Source organism: Girardinichthys multiradiatus, chromosome 19, assembly GCF_021462225.1.
Source record: "Girardinichthys multiradiatus isolate DD_20200921_A chromosome 19, DD_fGirMul_XY1, whole genome shotgun sequence".
NCBI lineage: Eukaryota > Metazoa > Chordata > Actinopteri > Cyprinodontiformes > Goodeidae > Girardinichthys > Girardinichthys multiradiatus.
Window position 1 is genome coordinate 16,643,653 of NC_061811.1, and position 25,714 is coordinate 16,669,366.

General features: G+C 39.1%; 1 protein-coding gene across 2 annotated transcripts; it reads left to right on the top strand.

Annotated features, from left to right (window-relative positions):
• The first annotated feature begins 11,766 nt into the window (after positions 1-11,766).
• LOC124885068 (glutamate-rich protein 1) lies at positions 11,767-25,317 on the top strand. 2 transcript variants are annotated; one of them, XM_047393263.1, is made up of 6 exons: positions 11,767-12,087; positions 13,519-13,659; positions 13,760-13,906; positions 17,062-17,433; positions 18,768-18,962; positions 25,096-25,317. In XM_047393263.1, exons 1-6 carry the CDS (start codon positions 12,084-12,086, stop codon positions 25,191-25,193), a joined length of 957 nt encoding a protein of 318 aa, XP_047249219.1. In that variant the 5' UTR covers positions 11,767-12,083; the 3' UTR covers positions 25,194-25,317. The 2 variants fall into 2 exon arrangements, with proteins under 2 accessions (XP_047249219.1, XP_047249218.1); XM_047393262.1 differs by lacking the exon at positions 11,767-12,087 and adding an exon at positions 12,094-12,358.
• Positions 25,318-25,714: the final 397 nt, after the last annotated feature.

Here is a 25,714-nt window from a genome sequence, read left to right on the forward strand (position 1 = left end):
AGAAATGAACTCAAATAGACCATCTTATGAAGAAATTCTGTGAGTTGTCAAAAGAAAAGCATTAAGCACATTTAGTTTCCTATTCCAACCCTAATCCTACTATGTAGAAAAAGCATCAAATTATATAGTTTTCCATGGAATTTCAGAAATTATATTGAACAGAAAACAAACCAAATAATAAAAGTGTTTTGTTTGTTTGGAGGCAGATACCTAAAAATTTTGCATAGTCTTTAGAAAACAATATTGAAGATGATGACTCAGATATTTTTCATAGTTTTGTTTAACCAGTTATTTGATTTGGTCATAATGTTTTTGTTCTATTTCAAAAAAATATACTTTAGACAAAAGACAGAAACAGAGGTTTATTTGTGAATTAAGAACATTGTTATTCAACAGCCTGTGAGAGAACAAATGGTCAGATGAGACCAACGCGGAACTGGAAGATGTTCACAATAATTAAAGAAAACAAACTGAGAAGAGTTTTTATGGTATTTATGGATGTAATCGTATTAGTGTGAACACAATTGCTCCAAGACCCCATTAAAGTAAACATAGAGATCAAGAAACTAAAAGGAGGTAAAGACTAAAAGCTCCACAGAGATGACGACCCTGCAACCTGTATGTAAATTAAACACCAACCATGACAGTCAGATTTAACTAATGGTGCTTACTGGTATGTACAATTGTAGCAGACATGTGTGGAAAACTAGCTGGCAGGAACACACTTCTTACTTGTCTCCCATTTATGCTTTAAAAAAATTGACTCTGGAAAAAAGGCTCCTAGTTTTGCATGCAAAAGGTTGTCAGGCATCTGTTTGTCATTATAAGACTGAGGTTAAGCACAAAAGCATTATTGTTGTAAGTTTCAAAAAGGTTTATAAACACATGAATAATGGACATGTGGACACATACTTAACTGGGACATATGGAAATTAAAAATGGAACTGGGTTAAATGCCATAGGTATTGGTGCAAACTTAGATGTGAACATCTGCTGATCTGAATAGCCAATTTCACCCCAATAGTTTAATTTTAATTCTGCATTAGTCAGAGGAAAGGCATTACAACAAAAAACGTCAAGACTGTTTAAGAAAGTCGCTTTAAAAAAAATCATTAACTAAAATAAACCATAAAGGCTGATTGATGTGAATCACAGACCATTTGAGGCTGTGAGAAAACATTTCATACAGACATCAGCTGCCTGAGAATGGCCCCAGAAATTGATGTGATTACTTTTTGACTACCCATTAATTTGGGAGACCGGTGTGAATAGAGGCTTGTTTGATAGAGGCTTCCTTACGACTGGAGAGAGAGTATGAAAATAGGGCTCATAATTACAGTTGTGCAGCCTATGTTTATAAGAGCACAGTTACAAAATAAAAATAAAAAATCTAATGGTATTTAATTTTCAATTAACTTCATGTGGCATAAAAAAAAACAGTCACCTTTAACCTTGTAGAGCAATTTTACAATAAATGTATCTAAACAAATTTGGATTCAATAGATGGTTTACTCATAAGCACCAGTAAACTTAGGGGCCACGTTACACTGACACAAGTGCACACACAAGTACAGTGACTCAATACTAATTTCCACACTGCATCTGCAGCATGCAGGCAATTACCACGAGTGGCAGTGAATAATAGGATATCTTGTCGCCTGCTGTTGAGGGATAGAGTGCATCCATCAAGAAGCTGATGGAGATTTGAGGCCATCAACAGGAAGTGGAGTTACTTCAACACATGTCAAAACTATTCCTGTCTACCTGGAAATACTGCTTTTTAAATATTGCAACGCGATGTATGCACTCACTGTAGATACTGAGAGGATGAAAAGATTTGCACTTATTCTAGCATTTATTGTACCTGAGATGACGTGCAAGCTGGTGAAATTCAGCCGGGGCCTTTAAATGCTGTGTCACTCATGCCAGTCTGTGAATGACACAGAAACCTCACACCTCATAGAGTTGACTCAACATCGTGTGCAATAAAAATGTCCTCAGGCATTACAGTTTACACAGCGCATTTATAGAGACTGTACTGGACAGAAGCATGCACATGTTAAATAAGCTAAATCATGGTAAATTTTATTTATTCTATGATGATCCTGACATTAATAACAGCATCGCTCAAAACTAGCTTAGTTTGACTGTTGGATCTCTTTGAAAACATTCTTGTATTGCAAAAAAATAATCATTTCCAATTTCTATTTGTTCTAATTTTATCACGCCCCAAAAATTTTAAGTTAAATGATTCAACTTACATCGAAACAGCAGGGGTGTTACTACACATTCAGCTCACTAAATGAAATGATGTACCATATTGGAGGCTTAAGAACAAACCTGTCTTGTTATGTCTTTGGGAAATTTAAGAATCCAGTGTTCTTTTTTTTCACAAGAGCCATACTGTGGAAGCTCGAAAGTTGAATTCATATCAATTCTTATGAATGCAAACAGTGCATGAATGTCTCGAACATGAATTTTCTTCCACACAGGAGGGATGTACACGTGCACTATGACTATGGAAAGTGTGTGAGCCAGATCGCTCCACATCTCTTACCAGCCTGGAGTTTTTTTTATCCAGTACAATTGTGTTCAAAATAATGCCAGTGTGTTTAAAAAAAAAGCATGAGCTCTAAATCCTTAGAATTGTTTTTATTTCCATGCATTGAGAACACTGCACATTATATTCTAAATCAAACCCTGAAGAAAAATGTAAATCTTTTAATCACAGTACAGAAAATGAAGAAAAATAAACACTGGACTGTTCAATAAAATAGCAGCAACTCAAATATTTACTGCACAAACTGAATTTGTTTTTAGGATTCATCATTCCAGTGAATCAATAAACTAATATTTAATTATGTACCGTTTCTGAGAACTGCTTCACATCTGAGTTGCATGGAGACAACCAACCTGTGGCACCTGTGAACAGCTATTCCAACCTAGGATGATTTAAAAACGTTCCCAAGTTCCTTTGCATTTATTGGTTTTGCCTCCGAAACAGCATTTTTGATGTCACCCCGGACTTAATTTGATTGAAATTAAGTCCGGGGATTGGGCCAGCCACTCCACAACTTTGCTTTTGTTGGTCTGGAATCAAGGTGTTGCTCATTAATATGTTTGGGGTCATTATTTTGTTGGAACACCCATTTTAAGGGCATTTCGTCTTCGGCATAAGGCAACATGACCTCTTCAAGTATTTTGATATGTAAACTGATCTATGTTCCCTTGTATGTGATAAATAGGCTTGACACAATAATCCATTTCAATGGTAGTCTTTCATTTTCTTCTATGTCTCTCTGGTTTTGCATTCCATTTTAGTGCAATGGAGATAATTTTAGCCAAGTAGCCTGTCATTTTCCGCACTTTTTTATGTGTTTTCCCCTCTGCAATCATTGTCTTAATCAAAGTACGCAGTTCTAAACTGTGCCAGGAATGATCCATTTCTGTCAGGTTTTCAGAGAGAAATAATGTGCTAGCTTCATCGTTAAATTAGAGCCACATGATTGACACCTGTTATTTCAAAGAAGGAATGACCTCAGTAATTTAACTCCAGAGTGCTATTGTTTTGAACTTGCCAATTTCAAGACTCGGGAGCATGCATGTTGGTTCTGTTGGTTTTCTATGACGCTACTACACCTACTACTAAATTATTTGCCATGTAGTAATATGATTTCTACCAAAAACAGTGATTAATCTGGTTAGTCTAGTTGAACTGCTACTATTTTGAACACTACTGTATATGCTGTACAGGTGGCTGTTACACCTGCACAAAGTGTTACAGAAAGCACTAGTTACACAATACTCGTTAAGTGTATTTTGGAAAAAATATAAATGTTACGTTCTTCGTCTTCACTGCAGTACTTGTAACCAATGGATGACGTTGTGGTTCGTGCAGAAAAACCAGGTATTCTGCAGTGCCCAAGTTGAACAAGAGTTTGCGCCCTGAAACCTCTTTTTGTTTGTGGAAACATGCGTCATCCGAACGGGCTCCAAATCGTGTGGTGGAAAAGGGGTATTGGAATGTCCTCATAGGCTTCTCCTTCTACAGCATGATAGTTCTCGGACACCACACAAGAAAAACATTATCCAAATCTCCAAAGCCAGAGTTGCAGGAATAGAATGATGTAATACAGTTTTTGTAGAGCTGGGAGAGAGAACAAATGTCTCTCTTCTTGAAGAGTATGCACAGACCACTGAAAATACATTACAAATGTTCCCTTTTTGTGTTTTCACAAATGGATTAAAGGTGTAATAAATCTGTAACAGTTAAGGAAAATTGTTGTTTAGTGTACAACTATCAACTTCAGCTTGGTTCAGTAGTTTAAATTTTCAACAAGAGATGATCCATAACCCTTTAGTTCAGAACTGATATGCGGTTACTTTCCTTTCTCTCTAAAATAGGGATATTAAACCTAAGTACTCCTCAAAGTAAAAATGTAAAACATGGTGTATGTTGCAGTTTTTTTGCACTTCTCATTGATATTATTACGTAAAACTATTGCCACACACAGCACTGTCCAATTTCTATTTGGGAGCATGTTCCTTTAATGATTTTAAATGCAAAGAATAAGAAGAAATGCTATGTTATCACCTGCTAATCGTAGTTTGCCTGTTCAGCAGAGTAAAACAACAAGTAACCCCACTGGTTTCCCTGATTCCATCCATCCATCCATTGTCTTCCGCTTATGCTGGGTCGGGTCAGCCTAAGCAGAGAGACCCGACTTCCCTTTCCCCAGCCACTTGGGCCAGCTCGTCCGGGGAATCCCAAGGCATTCCCAGCCAAGAAACATAGTCCCCCCAGTGTGTCCAGGGTCTTCCTCTGGGCCTCTCCCGGTGGGATGTGCCCAGAACACCTCACCAGGGACGTGTCCAGGAGGCATCCTAGCCAGATGCCCAAGCCGCTTCAACTGGCTCCTCTCAACATGGAGAAGCAGTGGCTCTGAGTCCCTCCCGGATGACCGAGCTTCTCACCCTATCTCTAAGGGAGAGCTCAGACACCGGAGGAAACTCATTTCGGCCACTTGTGTCCGTGATCTTGTTCTTTCGGTCATGACCCAAAGGTTATGACCATAAATGAGGGTAGGAACGTAGATCGACCGGTAAATCGAGACGTTCGCTTTTTGACTCAGCTCTCTCTTCACCACGACAGACCGGTACAGACTGCGGGCGCAGCACCAATCCGTCTATTGATCTCCCGCTCCATTTTTCCCTCATTCGTGAACAACACCCCAAGATACTTGAACTTCTTCACTTGAGGCAGGACCTCCCCCTCGACCCGGAGAATGTACTCTACCCTTTTCCGGCTCAAGACCCTGGCCTCGTACTTGGAGGCACTGATTCTCATCCCGGCTGCTTCACACTCTGGTGCAAACTGCTCCAGTAAGAGCTGTAGATCACAAGCTGATGAAGCCAATAGGACCAGATCATCCGCAAAAAGCAGAGACGCAATCCTACGGCCACCAAAATGGATCCCCTCAACACCTTGGCTGTGCCTAGAAATTCTGTCCATAAAAGTTATGAACAGAATCGGTGAAAAAGGGCAACGTTGGCGGAGTCCAACCCTCACCAGAAACAAGTCCGACTTACTGCCGGCAATGCGGACCATGCTCTGACACCGGTCATACAGGAACCTAACAGCCCCTATCAAAGGGCCTGGTACCCCATACTCCTGGAGTACCCCCGATAGGATTACCCGAGGGACATGGTCGAACGCCTTCTCCAAGTCCACAAAGCACATGTAGACTGGTTGGGCAAACTCCCATGCACCCTCCAGGACCCTGCTGAGGGTGTAGAGCTGGTCCAGTGTTCCACAGCCAGGACAAAAACCACACTGCTCTTCCTGAATCCATTTTGTGACAACATACACATTCAGTATGTACTGCATTTGAAATATTATACTGTATATAGTTCCCCTGTTAAGAAGAGCTAATATTAAAATTATCACTATTTTCCAGTATTTGAATTACATTAAGATCTGCATATGACAAATATTTAGTGGGAAATAATTTAGAGGGAAATAATCTGGTGCCACAAAACTGAAGGATAACCAACTGAAAACAAAAGATGGCTGAAGCTCAGCAGTCATCACTGACAAAATGATGTTAAATCATTATTTAGATGGACTGAGAAATCGCCTTGTTTCCAGTTAATCTTCTGCCGACTAACTTTACCCTTGACCTAATCAGTGAACAGCCCGTCAGACACTTTTTTGGTGTGGAAGTTGTTATGGAGTGAATAAATCTTAGTTGGACATTTTCAATGTCAGTTAGGTGTTAAAAAAAAAAAGTCTGAAAATAAACTTGTCTGACAGTTAAATTAGAGTTTTACTTCTTAAATTAGTTAAGTTGGAGGGAGGAAATGAATGTATATTTGGTGCGGTGCAATTCCATATATTGAGGTGCGCAAAAACGTTTTAAGCGTGTTATAATTTGTCTTGGAAATGACTAATCAGGCTATGATGTAATTCTTTTTTGTTTTATTTATATTTGTACATCTTTCCAACCATAACCTGGTGGATTTTCCTGCATTAATAGGTTTCACGTGATACAGAGGGATAGATCATTATTTAACAAAAGAGGTGATTACTTTTTGCATAGGGTTAGGTTAGCATTTTCCCTTAATCATGACATTGTCATTTAAAAACTGCTTCTCACATTTATTTAGGTTATCTCTGTCTGATATTAGAGCGTGTTTTATGATCCAAAATGCTATAGTGTGACAAAAAGCAAAAACAGAAGTAATTTATAAGGGGGCAAATACTTTTACAGAGCACTGTAATTTACTAAAACAGAAATGGAAAAATCCCCTAAAGGTTATCATGAACAGCAATAAGAGTGCTACAAAGTACAAAGATGTGTTAAGAATTACGGATGATGGCCAAAGCCACGAGTGGACAGTATTGCATTATCTCCTCACTTCAAATGGAAGAGTAGAACACAAAAAGATGAGCCTGCAGGAACCTGGTAATCAACAAGGCAGAAAACTGGAAAGAGGAAAACAGACAGTCTTTCAGCCAGCTGGTTCATCAGAAGATAGAGAAAAATAATTCACCATACTGAATGAAAAAAGACAAACCGTTCCTCACATATTCTCTTTTTCTGTATGAGTTATTTCCTCGTTGTAGCACTCGCCATTGAATCTGAAAGGATTTCTACAGGAACAGACTTTGTTGTTAATTTCTAAAATCCACTGCATTTTATTTTTCATTCGGAATTTTTTTTAGATCACATTGCAAAAGGTAAAAACCTCAGTGTGTATTTTCGTCATTGTGTAAGCAACATATTTAATGGAGTTAAATAGTTTTGCCCACTTGCCCTTATCAAAAATCCTGACATTTTAATAGTTTGTTATTAGTGTGGACATCTTCAGCTTCAGATCAAATCCATGCTATTTAAAGAAGTCTCTTCACAGCACTGAATATGTGTTGTGGTGGGTCTTCAGTTGTTGCGTGTTTTTTCAATGACATCTTGTGATCCTAGTCCTCTTAAATGGAGCACAGACTGAAAGTGCTGCAGTGTTTATTGTCAATTTGTGGAAGTTACAATTGGCACCTTTAACACACAATAGTTTATTAAGTGTATTTTTGAATATCGTCATAAATGCTTCTGGATGGAGCATTAATCAAATAATATAGATGGGAACAGTGCTTTGGAATGCCAGCAAATAATAAAATAATAATAGTCTGAAAATAAAGATACTTTTCAATACCCAATCTTATTTTCCTTGTAAAAGAAAAACTCCATACTTTTCATATGGGATGTTACTTTTATGATAATTTAATTGTAATTTAATGTATCCTCACTCATGTTTTTGGCTGTATTTTGCTCTATTTCATTTTTTATATGTTCTTATAATTCATTTTTATGTTCAGCACTTTGTGTCATGTTTGCTGTTTTTAAACTGATTTAAAAAAGACATCTGCTTAGTTTAATAAATCATGCAGAGTTGCCTTTAATTGAGACACACAGTATTTGGGCAATACGACACTAGCAGCATCTGTGGCAGAGCACACTGAGACCCACCTACATGGAAGGTCTGCAGCTACCATTAGCACAAAATTGATACATATGTGGGCAAAATACACATGCACACAAAGTTTCCTTTACAAACACACACATGGGCTCTCATTAGATCCATGAAGCGGAAGCTCCATCAGTCCCCTGCACTCCCTCTGCATCCCTCTGCTGAAGCCAAACTACAACAGATGTGTAGGGACACCTTTCGTTGAATTCAGAGAGGCATAAAAATGAATAAATAAGAAAAGACCTTGCTGAATGTTTAAACATTTAATTTTAAAACATTCCAGTCTGCATTCACCACTGCATTTCTTTTTGTGTTGGCAAGTGTGTTATCTCCATACGCTTTATAAAGTGACTTAAAAAGTAATCATAATCATTGAAGTTTTTATATTTTGTTAGGTTACAACCACAAACTGCAATGTATTTTACTGGGATTTGTTTGTGATAGACCAACCCTACCCTGAATGTGCAAAGCTGTTGAAGACATACCCGGAAATATTTGCATCTGTAATTATAGAGAAAGGTGGTTCTAAATGCAAATGCATTCTAAACTCTTTAGGTTTTAATTTGAAATGAATTTTAAAACCATGTTTCATTTTTCCTCCATTTCACAACTATGCAGTGCTTTGTGTTGATATCTCAAATAAAATAACAATAAAGCACATCGAGGTTTGTGATTTGACAAAATTTTAAATGATAGTAGTAGGATTTATACTTTTGTGAGGCACTGTAATTGTAGTTTTGTAGTTTCCAGTAAGCGGTGCATCATCTATTAGCTTTAAAGACCTCCATCTCGCCACTTCCAATTAGGTAAAGTCCAGACAATCTCTTTTGTTGGAGTGAGCGTACATCTGCGGAAGCTTTTACAGCCCTGGAAAAAAGTGTTTTAGTCTTTTTTCAATTCACTTCAGGTGGTATCTTTTAATTAGGCTTTCTTCTTTTTAGAGGAGCAAATTATGAGAATTATGAGTTAAAAACATCTTCACATGAATCATCTACCTTTTAGTGAAAGCGTAACTAGCTGCTTAGTTAAGCAGAGGAAGCTCGATGAGGTTTCTTTTTGGTCACATAAGAACGTGCAGTGATTGGCACCTGTCCACCAACAAGTTAACTTTCCGTTACATACCGTGCCTTGCAAAAGCATTCGTATCCTTTGAACATTTTCACATTCATTTTTACAGCCACAAGTGTCTATGAATTTTGGAGGGATTTCTTTGTGAACGACAAAAAAAAGTTATGCATAATTCAGAAAAAAAGGAAAAATTATACACGTTAACTTTTTTTTAAACAAAAATCTTAAAGGTGTGTGTCATGCATTTGCATTCACCCCTTCTCAGTCAACACTTTATTAAGCCGCCTTTCACTGCATCTTTCAATACATCTGCAAGGTTTTTCACGGTGTGTCTCTACCAGCACCAATCACAGCTAGTTTTTTTTTTTTTTTTTCATTGCAAATATTATGAACAGGTTTTGCCACAGATTCTCTATTTAATCTTTAATTGGTTTTCTCCCTAGTTTCATTCATCTAGTTCCATTAAGTCTGACTAGCTTTACTATCCAGGAAGGAAAGCGTCCACACAGCATGATACAGCCACCACCATGTTTGCGCATGAGTAGGGTGTGGTCAGGGCAATTTACAGCGCTACTGTACACATATATCCTTTTAGATGTAGACCCAAAAGTTTAACGTTGGTCTTTTCTGACCAGAGTATATCCTCTCACATGTTTGCTATGTCCCCTACATGGCTTGTGACAAACTGCAAAACTGTCTTTCTTGCTTTTCTTGAACCAACTATCCCACAACAGCCAAATTTGTGGAATCCACGACACATTGTTATGTTATCAACAGGCAGATATTAAAGATGGTTTTTTCACTGAATCACAGCATGTTCCTTCCACTTCACATTTTTTGGTGGTCAATTACATGTTATCCAAATAAAAACATTTAAGTTTATGTCTGTAGAGCAACAAAATATGAGAAGTTCAATGGTTATCAATACTTTTGCAAGGCAGGATATTGTGGACCACACAGTATTGGCATATTTTACAGCCCATCATTGTGTACACAGACAAACATCATTAGTCTGTCAATTTGATTCTGAATAATTACTGATAATAATGAATTATCATTATTCACTGCCACAACCACATGTCTTTAGCACTTGTCAGCACCTGCATAATGAACAGTTGCAACATTTTGTTCAGATCCTTAATAAAACAAACAGGCCATGCATTCTCCAGGTACAGTATTAATTGATTTTCAATGCAGTTTATCCAAATCTTCATGCAGCAAAGTTTCATGCATGCAACTGTGCTTCATTCATGAATAGCTCTCTGTCTATTGATGTCTAAAAATAAAAGCTTCTATATTGTTAAACAGGTCGAGAGTACAACATTGAAGAGGACTGAGATAAAGCTCTGAGCTGCTCGGGTAAAGAAGCAGCAACACCACGGAGCTTCCGAAGAATTGCAATGAACATAGTCCTCTATTTTTAGTTACTCTGTGATTATGATGTCTGACTATGCGAGTGCTGCCAGCAAGTACTTTGTCACTCATGGTGCGTACTGAGTGCTGTGCATTTGCTGTGGATTTGACAGAACAGTGCTGAAGTAGGCAATCTATCCAACTTCCTTCTTGTGTCACTCAATCATGGGAATCATCTCAAGCTGAGACACCAATGCTTACAATTGCTCTGAATATTTAATAACACAGTTTGTCACTGTTATATAGCTGATACAGACAAGATCTTTTACTTTAGTGTTGCCTAGAAGCAACAGTTCATATGAGTTCAAGACAGATGTCAATGCAAATTGTGCATTTTTCTTGAAAGTATTGCCAGCAATGTGTTATGTAACATATTATCACAAATTTCACAAATGTAGCTTTGTATCAGACAGGCTGCAAAGAGCACCACTTTCATTTACGACTGCCAGCACTGGTCACGGTGCTCCGTCAGACAGTTAGTAAAGCTCATCCACCCACAGAAACTACAGTCAGCACAGCACTTACAGTATTGAGTGACTGTGCACTGAAAACATATGTTATTATAGATGATATAATAGTTCATTTTTTTTTATTTGTTTAAGACAACAGGCACTCCCCCCCCATACAAGCTGTTTTTGGTAGGGAGTCATGCAACTTCAAAGGGTAGTTGTAGACAGAGTTATGTGCATGCAAAACAATAAAGAACAATCAAATAAGTCTAAACGAAGAGGCTGATGCATCCTCCAAATGCCCTGCACAATAACCAAAATCCTGCAGCTGGAATAACTACACACACATTTGTCAGTTGTACATGCTGTATATCTTATCATTTACTGTAACAGAATTCAGTGTGTGCTGCAAGATTAGAGGGAGGAGAAAGGAGTGAGGGAGGATTTACCTTCTTCAGAGCTGACATCCTGGGCGGATCCTCCTACTGCAAAAGTGCGCTCACATGTTGAGGTCCCAAGCTAAGTTTGATAGGTGCACAAATCTCAACTCAGCCTGGTGCTGACACTGAGCCATGAGGTACCTGTTAAGTATTCTCATGTCGATTCCATCCCGTCCTACAGCGAGGCTTGGTGTGCGCACGCCCCTAGTCACTGTTGTTACAGGAGTCAAACACACGGGGAGCTCTAGTCTGATTTATCACCTTTTTATGGAAAAGAGTTGATTTAAATCAACCACCAAATAAAACAAACTTTGATTATTTTTGACTGCAGTAACTCACTAGAGTAAATGCTTGTGGGTTATTTAAAAAGCGTTCGTCTTGAGATTAATTCGTCCTATAAATAATTAGCTTTCTCTATTTAAATACATATTTTATGTAAACTATTACTCCCTTAACCTTTGACAAGAAATCATCCTTTCGTTAAATTAACCTTCTCTACCTGTTAAACAAGCAGTATTTCATGCCGATTGGAAGAGTGGGTTTCATTGGTCAGTTCTCTGTACTGAGTCGAGATAGTACAGAAGCTATCTATTGTGAAGAGCAAATTAAATTTAAATTGGAATGAAAACTAACGGAGTTTGGCTCAGTGGGGGTGAAAGCTCGAAGTCTCGTTTGCTTCCACATTCAAATGGGTGAGCGGTGAGTGTTTGCGAGGAAGAGGCACGTTTCAAACGTTAATCTGGTTAATGCTTATTTTAATAAAGTGTTGGATGATTTTAGATCTGTGCTAGCACGTAAATATGTTATCCAAACTGCCAATGAGATAACCAATGTGAGACCAGCAGAAATTAGGAAATGTTAGTAGCATAGCTAGCTTACTAGACTGTTTAGTCTTCGGCTAAGATATTTGTCATCCTCGCCTGGACACGGTTGGACATGTTTATATGGCACAGAGAAAGGAAGGTGAGCTAATAACTGTTGTGTTACATTACCAATCAAAAATATGTCTCGCTAATGCAACTGGCTAGTTTATTTTTCTGCGAAGTTACTAGCTAGCATGTTGTAAACAAATGCACGTGTTACATTGACATTTTACCCCCTCCATTCTAGTTTTCTCTACTGAGCTAAATGCATTTTAAAGGACTTGATCAAGCGTTCACTTATGTTTTATAGCTTACATACTCTTGTTCGTGTAGGCTCACAATTTCATTCTTGTTTTAGCATGGCCCCTGACCAACGAGAATCATGTTTTCCATCGTTGGTGGTTTGGGCATATTTGAGATGGTGATGATTCATTGTTTTGCAAAAGTGTTAATACCCATTCAGTTTTTTGTTTTAGTTTATGTGATTGCGCAACACAAAAGTGCATATTGTGAAGGATAAGAAACAAATCTGAAATGTTATTACCCCCCACACGTCAGTACTTTGTGGAAACAGTTTTGGCTGCAGTGAGTTATTTTTTAAAAGTCTGAGGTTTGTATTTTTAGTTTAGTCTTTTATTCAATCACCAGTGAGAAATAGCTCAAGCTTAGTCAAACTGGATTGAACAGTAGTTTTCAATGCTTGGATTTAATTCTGGTTTTTGGCAGGGCAATTTTAACGCATGATAAACCTTCTCATTGTAACTCTTACTGTATGATTAGGGTCATTGTGCTGCAGGAAGTTGACTCTCTGACCCAGTCTCAGGTCTTTTGCAGCCTATAACAGGTTTTTTCCAGGATTTCCCTGTATTTAGTTCCATTCATCTTCCCATCAACTTAGGCATCTATCTCCACTGAAGAAGACTGTCCCCACTGCATGATGCTGTCAACATGTACAGTGTTTATGTACAGGGCTAGTTTTCTACCATATGTAAAATGCAATAGTATGAACAAGTTCAAAGCATTTGAATACTTTTGCAAGACACTGTGTGCATGTTTCATTTATGCTTGATTTTGATTAGATAGGCTGGCTCCTTAAGAGTCAGGTGATGCAGCGGTTGATTCCAGGCAGTGGGAATACATGTGAATAGCATCTTCTTTATCCAGCGGACACAAGTCTTATGGCTGCAAGGCCCTTCTTAGTCTCACAGAATTAAATAGTTTCAGAGATGTTGTTGACCTTGTTTTGTGTTGTTTCCACAGTGTTTAAAGCAAAAGTTCTACAGAAGCTCTATCCTGCAATTACCACTCTCCAAAGGGAACAAAACCTATCAGCCATCGCAGAGGACCAGGCCACAACAGTTAATGGGAAAAGAAAATCCTGTGGAGAAGATGGTGCATTTGGTAAGCTCACAATAGCACTGTAAATATACACAGTTCTTACCACATCGTTTCTCAGTTTTCATATTACATTTAATTTCATTATTTGCCTCTTTTGTTTCAGGAGAGGCTGTGAAGCTACAAAATGCAGCCAGTCTATGCCGGCGGATGTACACAGTCCTACCTCCTCCCCCAGGCTATAATGTACATTCAGAGAAATATGTCACACCTCCTCATCTTGAAAGCATAGACACTGCAGAGGATCCTGCTGGTAAGGCAGCCATAGTCTTCACATTTATGGACTTCTCCATGCACTATTTCTCTCATAGAAATTTATGATATGGGGTTTCTCTAGGTTGGCTCCCTTGAGCATTGAAGTCATGCATTCTTATTGTCTTTACAGCTCTAATGCAGGGAAGTACTCGGTGAACATTTATTATGTTTTTTTTAAACTGAGATTGACTTTCTTGCAGTGCAACTAGTGATTGATCTTGGGTGAATAAATTTGTATATCACTTTTATATGGCTGTAAATTGTTTGATGAAACTTATGTTGGAAACAGCTTGATGATATAAAGTGGGAAAATAATCGCCTGCAAATTTGCTTTTATTTTAACGTGAAGAGGAAGAAAAATGCTTTCTTTTGCATGTTATTAAGTTAAGTATTAACTTAATATTTATTTAAGTTAATAAAAAAAATATTTGCCTTATTTTCCTCTACAAAATAAGGCAAAACTCCCACAGATTGGTTATTTGTCCATATTGCAAACAGATAAATAAGTCAATCAGTTACTAATAACAATCTCTTGTGTTTATAACATATACCTTTACACAGAATCAGTTTCTATCATTCCAGCCTCTTCATCACATTGGTAAGACCAAAGAATATCAGGAACAACATACAGTAGTACAGGTTTATCTTATTATATCATTAGGGAATTAATTTATTTTAGTAAATCAATTCAAAATGTTTAGCTCTTATATATTCAGATAGTTACACACAGAGGAATATGGACTACACATTCATGGGGAAGACCGCTGACCTGACAGTTGTCCAGCAGACAGTCATTGACACCCTCCATTAGGAGGTTAAGCCACAAAGGTACCATGCTAAAGAAGCTGGCTGTTCAGAGTGCTGTTTTTGAGCCTATTAATGGAAAGTTGAGTGGATGGAAAAAAGGTTCACAAGCAGCTGGTAAAACTGCAGCTTTGAGAGGATTTTTTATTTTTATTTTTTTGGTTTTCTTACATTTTCTGGCACTAGTGGCTTCAATTTTCTAAGTTGACAGACAAGAAATGGGGTGGAGAGAGAGAGATGGGAAGACGTGGAGCAAAGATTAGCAGGCTGGGACTCGAACCCCTTGATAGCTCCGTCGAGGACTGTAGCTTTTGTCCTCACCCTTGAGATAATTTTTTAAGCAAAGCTCATTTAATGGTTTGGGGGAGATTCATAAGGAGTGGGATGCAACTGGAGTCAGAGCTTCAAATGTATCCAGTTTTTCTTCTTCTGCTCATATTCTGACCGTTTCACCACTGTCACACTAAGGTTAATGTTGTCCCTGCCAGCATGCACAGACAATGTAAACATCAAAATCTGGGAGCACATGGGAGCCAATCGAAAGACCTCAAGTCTTGAGAAAATCTGTCAAGGAAGGTTGAAACCTAAATTCCAGAAAGCTAAAGGATTTAGAGAGTTTTTGTAAAGAGTAGCTGGCCTAAGCTCTAATTCCACATTTCTCCACCTTCAGTCCCATCCTTGATTCTGGCTTTTACTTTCAGTTTTTGACAGAGAAATGCTCATCTCAAAGAAAGGAAAGCGTTTTTATGAAATTTTTAAATCTACAATGTAGTGTGCCTCCGTCAGAATTTAGATAAAAAGCCCAGTTTAGTGCATCATATAAAGAAGGAAAATATGTTTTATTCTTTTTTGTGAACTATGTAATTGATTGAATTTGATTATATTCATTCACAAAAAGAAATTTACATGTTGGAAACTGAGACACTTTACCCCTTCTTCTCTCGTACCTAACCACACACATAGCAAATAGTAGTCAGCAAAAGACCAACAATCAAGCATAGTTGGGGAGCCTTAAATCAGACTAGGTAAAGTATTTATAATCGTATGATATTTTTGTCTTATTTTACTACCCATATTAAATGACACAGTTAACAAAGCAAAAGCAGAGCTATAGCCTTGCTACTTCTGAAGTACAGAAAATGCAAAGTAATTTTAAATCAAAGCTGGGGAAGAAGTGGTGGAGTTTTTTATCTGCTCTGAACTGGAGAAATAACACATGCAAACCGATTGCATAAGGGAGATTCTGCAATTCTAAAAAAAAAATATAGAAGAGGGTTGTTTAATGTGAAAAAATTAAAATGGGAGACTAAAATAAGGAGCGATATCTGTAAAAAAAATTTCTAGCGCTCCACATACTTGCACTGGCACTGTTTTAGCTGCCAGTTGGTCTTTTGCACAGTGGTGTTTATAGGTCAGACTTTAATGAGAGCTGGTTACCCCGTCTTTTTAGTGCGTCTAGTTAAGACAAGCAGCAGAGATGTAATGAATCGAGGAGCTGCCTAGAACAATGACTCACTGTTTTTCAGGCAACCCTTTTGGTCAACCCCAATTAAAGTTAAATTATATTACATCCAAAAATAGATATTTAGCCCTGTGATGATCAAAGACTGAATCTTCGGGCAAGCGATGAAGTTGAGAAATAAAATAACTGTCAGTACAGCATATTTTAGCTTAAGAAACTATTTATTCTTTCTTTAATTTCACCTTCTCAGACAGGGTTGATTAAAAAAAGTCAGGTTTGCTACTTTAACAGGGGTGCTTTTTCCTTTTTTAATCCATTAATGATAATAAATTACCATTACATATTAAAGATTAAATAATTTAAACAAAAAAATACCTCATATTAAGAAAACTGTTAAAGTAAAAAAAGGCAAACAAGCTTCAACAAATTTGCAGGAGCTGCAAGAATATATTTTTTTCTCAAGGTGAGAGAAATGTGATGGTATTGTAAGGTTAGCCTTAGCTGCTCTTTGCTTGAATTCAAGCAACCATTGCTAAATTTGTGAAAGAACAATTCAGTCAGCCATCATAAAAGCTGTAATTTTATTCATTATACAAATCTGATAGCGCATCATCTGATTCTGTTGATTAGAATGAGCTCTTCAGAAAGGATACACAATCAGACGAATAAGCAGTTGAGTTGATTACAACAGCAGTCTCACAGCTTTGGTAACAATAGTATAAAACATGCCTCTATTTTAGCTTTTTCTGAACTCCATCCCCAAGATATAATTCACCAGTTATTTTGATAGTGTCAGCAAACTTTGATGTAGACTAATTACGCTCTAAATTATAGGTACACATGAAAATGGTTAAAGCTAATGAACAATTCACCCCTGTTGCCAACAGGCGAAAGTGTCCATAGGAGCAGTGAAGAGGCAGATGAAGAAAAAGAGGCAGAAGACCAGAGAAGGAGAAGAAGGAGAAAGAAGAAGAAGCCAGCCCCGCCTCTGGACTCTGGCAAAAATCTTGCTCTGGTGAGCGACAGGTCAGGTCAGCGGGTGCCAGTGGATGAGGGAGGTGAGCGTATCAGCAGGAACAAGAAGAGAAAGCTGAAGAAGAAGAGGCACAAGGACAAGCTGCTGTCCTTGGGTCTGATGCCCCAAGCTGCTGCACTGGAGTTCACTTACAGTAAAGATGGAGAGGAAGAAGATAACAAGAGAAAAGCTGCTGAGCTGTCAGAGTTTCTGAGGACAACACTGGAAATTTATATGTCAGACTGTAAGTATTGGTAAATGCACCGCATGCTCTCTGCATCCAGGTCTGCATGCCTTGACAAAGCAGCTCTGAGACTTAAAATACTGGAAATATTATTTACAGAACAGAAATCTCACAAAGGTTTTATGAGTAGTAATGTAATTCATTTTTGCAATTGTGCCTTATAGTGTTTCTTATTTTTAACAAAGTAATTTGTAAATTATTAGTAAAAAAAGCTTGAGCACCAAAAAGCTGTTGCATTATATTCATAAACCATTTCATTCAGTCTCATGACCTCTGTGGGATGGATTATTTACCTTTTCATTTAAGTCTCTAATGCAAATAAAAGAAGCAAGTGGATTTCTATATATTTACCAAGATTAAGACTTATTTTGGATCAACATCAAAAAGGAAAACTTGATTAGATAGAAGAAAACCAACAGGAGCTCAGAACCTAATCTAGATGTATTTATTAATGAATGACTGATCTAAAGAAGCACAGAACCAAACAAAGATCCTAGCACTAATTCTACTCCACAAACCATTGCTCAGAGCAAGAATTTAGTGACTAGGGTATTGAATGTTCAAACTGTTCAAAGATCAAACATTTTTGAGTTTACTGGTCTCTCAAGATTTAATGAAAGTGGTTTTGGGTCTAATTGTAAATCTTTTACTTTCATCTGAAAGAGAGAAAAACTTAAGAATGGATTTGAAGTCTCTGAACTACCTGGATTTAAAACTTTAAACACCAGAACAAAAAAACCTTGAGAGTCTCATTGTGGTCTGACCTTTGCTCTCATCTGGGCAGGGACGTCTTGTTTTAACCAGGTTAATCCCATTAAAATAAAAAATATCTGTTTTACACGAGAGACCTGGTGAAGAAGGTAGCAGCACAGTCACATTACTGGTAGACTGCAGAGCTTTAAGTTGCAGATCAGTTTGTGGTTGATTCCAAGGTTTAGGAGCTGAAAACCTGATGGATTTCTTGCCAAGTTCAGCTGGAACTTTGGGAACAACAAACTGCAGAACATCCATTGATCGGAGAATCTTGCACAGCTTCACACAAAAATAGACAAATATAGCAGAGCTTATGATGCAAACAAACATTTCTTGCAAGCAACTCTGGCAGGTTGATCAAGCCTAGTTCTGAAGCCCTTTTTTTTGTTTGATCTTCATTGCCTCCTGGTTTCATTGTACAGAAAGCACTTTGTCCTGTCCATCTTGTGTCTCAAAAGTACTCCATAAAAAAAGACTGATTAGCTGAATAAGGTGTCCTATTATTAGGCCTGTATAAAACACTAACCATGGTATTAATGCCTTTTAAATAACAAACCCCTTTTCATTTGCTGTCTTTTCAGCCTCTCCTCATGTAGTCAAGACTTCTCGTCTCTCTGCTACAGTGGATGGCCTTTTAAGGAGTCTAGCAAGCGGCTCTAAGCCCAACTCTGTCCTCAGCCAGCTGTACAGTCTTAAAACATTTATTCAGCAGAATGAGGCTGGAAGTCTGGAAATGGCACTCATAGAGCTCAACAACAATACCTATATGTCTCCAGGTGGGTCAAAGTATTGAAGAGCTTGTAATGGAAATAGGTCAGTCAGAAGCTTTTGATAAATGATGCTCTGTCATTGTTGCTGCAGCTTGCCCTTGGCACTTGTCAGACCTGTCCCTGCAGGTTAATACTTGCCTCTGTCTGCCCTTGCTTGTTTCTTATCCTATGCACTCAGACATCAACATTTATTGCTCAGCTGATTATACCTGCCCTTACTTGCCTATTTCAGCCTATGCCTGTACCTACCTGTCCCTGATTAGGTAATACTAACTATTTAGGGGAGCGTATTGTGGAGTGGGAGTAGGATTAGCACGCATGTTGATGTTGTTGAAAGAAAAGAAGCACATTTGTGTTAGAATGAGCTTGAAGAAAGTCCAGCTAGAAGATCCAGGTCACTGTCAAATCGGAGGTCACAGAGTTGTCTCCTCCTCTCTTTGTCATCAAAATGAAATGACTGGTTTTCTTCTTTGCAAGAGAATCCTCTCCATCCACCTGTTTTACATCTGCCTCAAAGCTATTTAAACCCTCTACCACTGCAGCTGTCTTCCTACTGTATGAGTCATGCTTCTATTAACAGGTATACATGTTTTTTTAATGCAAACGTAACAACAGATTGAATCAGAGCGGACGATAGTTTGTCCAACTACGATTTAGTGGGTTTTATGACCTTTTTGTTATGAGTCTGAAACATTTGACCACATAACACCAATAATCTCCAATGTGTTTTATTAGCACAAAATGGAGCAGGATTGTAAAGTGGAAAGAAAATGATATATCATTTTTTACAAATAAAATCTGTGTAAAAGTGTATTGCTCTTCTAAATACTCGTCGTACTCGTCGTCTTCCGCTTATCCGGGACCGGGTCGCGGGGGCAGCAGACTCAGCAGAGACGCCCAGACATCCCTCTCCCCAGACACCTCCTCCAGCTCCTCCGGGTGGAGCCCAAGGCGTTCCCAGGTCAGCCGAGAGACATAGTCCATCCAGCGTGTCCTGGGTTGTCCCCTGGGCCTCCTCCCGGTGGGACGTGCCTTGAACATCTCCCGAGGAAGGCATCCAGGAGGCGTCCGGTATAGATGCCCGAGCCACCTCAACTGGCTCCTCTCGATGTGGAGAAGCAGCGGCTCTAATCCGAGCCCCTCCCGGATGGCCGAGCTCCTCACCCTATCTCTAAGGGAGTGCCCGGCCACCCTACGGAGGAAGCTCATTTCAGCCGCTTGTATCCGGGATCTCGTTCTTTCGGTCATGACCCAAAGTTCATGGCCATAGGTGAGGGTAGTAACGTAGACTGACCAGTAAATTGAGAACTTTGCTTTTCGGCTCAGCTCTCTCTTCACCACAACGGACCGGTACAGTGCCCCCATTACTGCGGCAGCCGCACCAATCCGTCTGTCTATCTCCCGCTCCATTCTTCCCTCACTCGTGAACAAGACCCCGAGATACTTAAACTCCTCCACTTGAGGCAGGAACTCCCCTCCAACCTGAAGAGGACAAGCCACCCTTTTCCGGTCGAGTACCATGGCCTCGGACTTGGAGGAGCTGATCCTCATCCCAGCCGCTTCACACTCGGCTGCGAACTGCCCCAGTGCATGCTGTAGGTCTTGGCTACAGGTTGCCAGCAGGACCACGTCATCTGCAAAAAGAAGAGACGAAATCCTCTGGTCCCCAAAACAGACCCCCTCCGGCCCTTGGCTGCGCCTAGAAATCCTGTCCATAAAAGTTATGAACAGGACCGGTGACAAAGGGCAGCCCTGCTGGAGTCCAACATGCACCAGGAACAGGTCCGACTTAGTGCCAGCAATGCAAACCAAACTCCTGCTCCGCTTGTACAGAGATCGGATGGCCCCTAGTAATGGGCCTCCCGATTCCATACTCCTGGAGCATCCCCCACAGGGCATCACGAGGGACACAGTCGAATGCTTTCTCTAGGTCCACAAAACACATGTGAACCGGTTGGGCAAACTCCCATGAACCCTCAAGTACCCTGTAGAGGGTATAGAGCTGGTCCAGTGTTCCACGGCCGGGACAAAAACCACACTGCTCCTCCTGAAGCCGAGGTTCGACAATCGGCCGGACTCTCCTCTCCAATACCCTGGCGTAGGCCTTACCAGGGAGGCTGGTTATTTGTTCTTTCAGCTTGCAATTTCTAACTTGTTTGTCTTACTGAGAGAGTTTATTTAAACAGGTTTAAGAAGTAAAATTTCATACACTTTAGAAAACATCTCTTTAGGAGAACAAAGCCAGCCTCCATCCTCGACTCAGCAGATGCCTGTTTGTGACGTTACAAAAATCTGTGGGGAAAAACCTGCACAGCATCTGCAAAAGCTGCATGGACCGAGTGATCTCAGCTCAGATAAAAATGTGTAAAAACGGTCAAAGAAGCTTGCAGTATGATCAGGCTTGACTGCTGGCTGGACAGCGCTGAGGTGCGCAGGGTGTTTTGATAAGTGGTAGGTGACATGATGCCCAAAGCCAGGAGCATAATATATTTCTCACACATCTGCAAAAACTCTTACAGGCATTCAAGCACAGAACGTTTTTAACGTCCCAAGATTCCAGTAGCACTAAGGTGAAGCTAAGCCATCTATTTGATTTGAGCTCACCTCATTATGGATGCTACATTCAAAATAATCACCTGTGCATGGAGTTTGAGGAAGTGGATGACTTTCATTTTCAGAAATGCTTTTTCATTTTAAGAATGTGGCTGCATTGTTTGACCCATAAACGAAATGAGTAATCAATAATCCTATTTGCATTTTAATTTTCTTCTTCAAGACTGCTCATTCTTTCACTTAATTAAAATGAAAAAGAAAAAGACATTTGAGATTTATTTTTCAAAATGTACCCCAAAATTCAATTTGAAATGTAAAATTTGAAAATGAAAAAGCATTTCCAGAAATGCTTTTTCATTTTAAGAATGTGGCTGCATTATTTGACCCATAAATAAAATTAGTAATCAATCATCCTATTTGCATTTGCATTTTCTTCTTCATGACTGCACATTTTATGCCATAATAAAAAAAAAAAACAAAGCCGACATTGCTTTTTTGTTTTCGTGGTCTGCCCGCAAAGTACTGCCCAGAACTCGAAAATGAAAAAGCATTCCGAGTGGCGGGCGCAGCAGAGTGACGTCAGCAGCCGCTCTTCCTCAGCTCCCTGCTCACCGAGCTACCCATCTTGTTCGGTAGGGGGCGCTGTGCACGTCTGCATTGGATTACATTGCAAACGTGCCGAGAAATTGATTGAATTGCAGCAGGGCCGAGCTGAATTTGTGGCAGTGGCAGGCAGAACTGGCAATTCCGGTGGCAGGCTGTGGCATCCTCGTGGCAGCCTTATGGCCTGGGACATCCAGCATGTATCTAAGCATTTATTTATAATTTTCTGTGACTGACAATTCAGAATAGCCGCTCATGCTCTATAATAAACTGGCTGTTTGTGCAATAAATCTTCGTCATCCTTTCAAGATGTCACACAAACACATAGCGCTATTTATTTTCCATGTCAAGTAAATACAATCACCTTATGGGTCTAAAGCTGTTTATTAAATAATAATCAATAATGAAATCATTATTTAAAGGTAACAGGCTATAACAACAACGACATCCTGTTTGCCAATAATCAGCATCAGCTTCCACAAAAACAGCGGCAACCGCATTGGCAAGCTTTTACGGCCGGTCTGGCATCCTCGCGGAATCCACTGCCACCCTGCGGCATGTTGTGGCAGCTTTGGTGGCCACTGCCACAAATTGAGCTCGGCCCTTCTGCAATTCAATTTCTCGGCACGTTTGCAATGTAATGCAATGCAGACATGCACAGCGCCCCCTACCGAACAAGATGGGTAGCTCGGTCAGCAGGGAGCTGAGGAAGAGTGGCTGCTGACGTCACTCTTCTGCGCCCGCCGCTCTGAATGCTTTTTCGTTTTCGAGTTCTGGGCAGTACTTTACGGGCAGGCCACGAAAACAAAAAAGCAATGTCTGCTTTGTTTTCTTTTTGATTATGGCATAAAATGTACAGTCTTGAAGAAGCAAATGCAAATACGATGATTGATTACTAATTTCATTTATGGGTCAAATAACGAAGCCACATTCTTACAATGAAAAAGCATTTCTGGAAATGCTTTTTCATTTTCAAATTTTACATTTCAAATTGAATTTTGATATCTATTTGCTGGGGTACATTTTGAAAAATAAATCTCAAATGTCTTTTTCATTTTAATTAAGTGAAAGAATGAGCAGTCTTGAAGAAGAAAATTAAAATGCAAATAGGATTATTGATTACTAATTTCATTTATGAGTCAAACAATACAGCCACATTCTTAAAATGAAAAAGCATTTCTGAAAATGCTTTTTCATTGGAAAAATGGTAACTATTTGCTTCCATAGGTAAGAGCACAGTTTTGCTCAAAATATTGAAATGCACACAACATTATGGGTGACATACCAGAGTTCAAAAGAGGACAAATTGTTGGTGCACGTCTTGCTGGCGCATCTGTGACCAAGACAGCAAGTCTTTGTGATGTATCAAGAGCCACGGTATCCAGGGTAATGTCAGCATACCACCAAGAAGGACGAACCACATCCAACAGGATTAACTGTGGACGCAAGAGGAAGCTGTCTGAAAGGGATGTTCGGGTGCTAACCCGGATTGTATCCAAAAAACATAAAACCAAGGCTGACCAAATCACGGCAGAATTAAATGTGCACCTCAGCTCTCCTGTTTCCACCAGAACTGTCCGTCGGGAACTCCACCCTGCTAATTGAACCTTCACACTCTGCTCTTACTGGTGCAATGTGCAATCAATGAAGACTGGCTACCAGGCTGGTCCAATTTAGCCATGAAACCTCCCACACTAAAATGACAGGTGTTTCAGTTTCATTGTCCAACCCCTGTATGTGTCCTCTATATGTCCAAAGGGCAAACGGGATTTATTTTCACTTTCTTTCAACAATGACTTGTTTCTTACCACTCCTTCATAAAGGTCAGATTTGTGGAGTGCACAACTAATGTAGGTATCACCTCAACAGAGTCCCACCTGAACTGTGGATCACTGCTGCTCCTCTAAAGTCACCATGGTCCTCTTGGCTGCTTCTCTGCATTGTTTCTCGCATGGCCTGTCCGTTTAAGTAGATGGCCATGTCTTTGTAGGTTTGCTGTTGCTGTTTAATATTGTCCACAACCTTCTCCCGGACTGCTGTGTTCCTTGTCCTTCATGATGCTGTTTGTTCACTAATATTCTCTAGCAAACCTCTGAGGTCTTCAGAGAACAGCTGGATTTATACTGAGATTAAATCACACACTTCTGAAGGCAATAAGTTGCACTGGATTTTATTTAGGGGCATCTGGGTTTTAGCTGTAAAGTGTTAGAAAACTCTTTTCTTCCATTTTACAGTTATGTATTTCTTTGTGTTGTTCCAGCACATAAACTCTTACCAAAATGTAAAACGGTTCAAGCAGTGTAAAAACTTTTGCTGGGCTCTATGTCTTTTGTATAACTGTGTGATCACAGAACATTCAATTTAAATCCTTGAAAATTTGGGCTCAAACTACATTGCAAAATGATAAAAACTTTCATTTTTAGAAACAAAACGTCTCTCACAAGTATTGGACATTGGAAATGTAGATATGCATATACACACTGTAGGATTTATTCAGCGTTTAAAACACCATCCACCTTATTCTAGCAGCATCTTGTGCTTTAGTGTAACCCAGATTCACTGGCATGCAGGAGCTAATCCAGGTGAATGCGTGCTTTTAAAGCTCTTCAAATAAAGTTTCCAAAGCTCTTCTCATTCCATCTACCCCCCAGCCATAGCAAATAATTGACTTCAAAACCAGATTTAAAGCAGATTTCCTTTAAGCATGTTTTGGTTCACCCTGGGAGTTTTTCCATGAATACCAATGGCTTGTGCCATTTCTTTTTACTTTCTGCACAGGTTAGATTAGACCTCCAACTTTCTGAAATTAATTAAAAAAGGATTCCTTGTTATCTGGATGGAGAATGTCTCCGAAGAAATGTGGGGGAAAGCAGATTTTAATAGGATGTGCTGACAAGTCTTTGGGGGAAACCCACAATTGTTTATGTGGTATTGTGCTGTTGGCAGGAACTGAAGTGTTTTGCTCTGCTTTTTTGTGTTTCAGAGGAAGCCAGTGCCGTTGTTTCACTGTTCAAATACTGGATCACAGAGATTCTTCCCATGCAGAGAGACGAGACGACAAGACTTCCTACCACACAGTAATAATACCGTCTGTGACAAAAACCAGAGATTCTACCGAAGGATAATTTGGGCTTTTTTGGAAATGTTTGGCTTTATATAGCTATGGAAAATGTTTTTTTTTAACAATTAAAAAGGTTTAACTATATGCTGTTTTTTCTTATATATGCAAACAAGACAAATTTCTAAACTTTTTCTTCTCCTCCCCATATCTGTTAACTTGAAGTTGACAAAAACATCGCTAATGTAACTGACTTATTTTTATGTAGTTGTAATTTAATCAAACTGCGTGGTTCAAACTCACTAATCGCAAAGCAAATTTCATATGTTAAAAGCTTCTCTTTGCTTGCAGGCATACAGGTCCTTCTCAAAATATTAGCATATTGTGATAAAGTTCATTATTTTCCATAATGTCATGATGGAAATTTAACAACCATATATTTTAGATTCATTGCACACTAACTGAAATATTTCAGGTCTTTTATTGTCTTAATACGGATGATTTTGGCATACAGCTCATGAAAACCCAAAATTCCTATCTCACA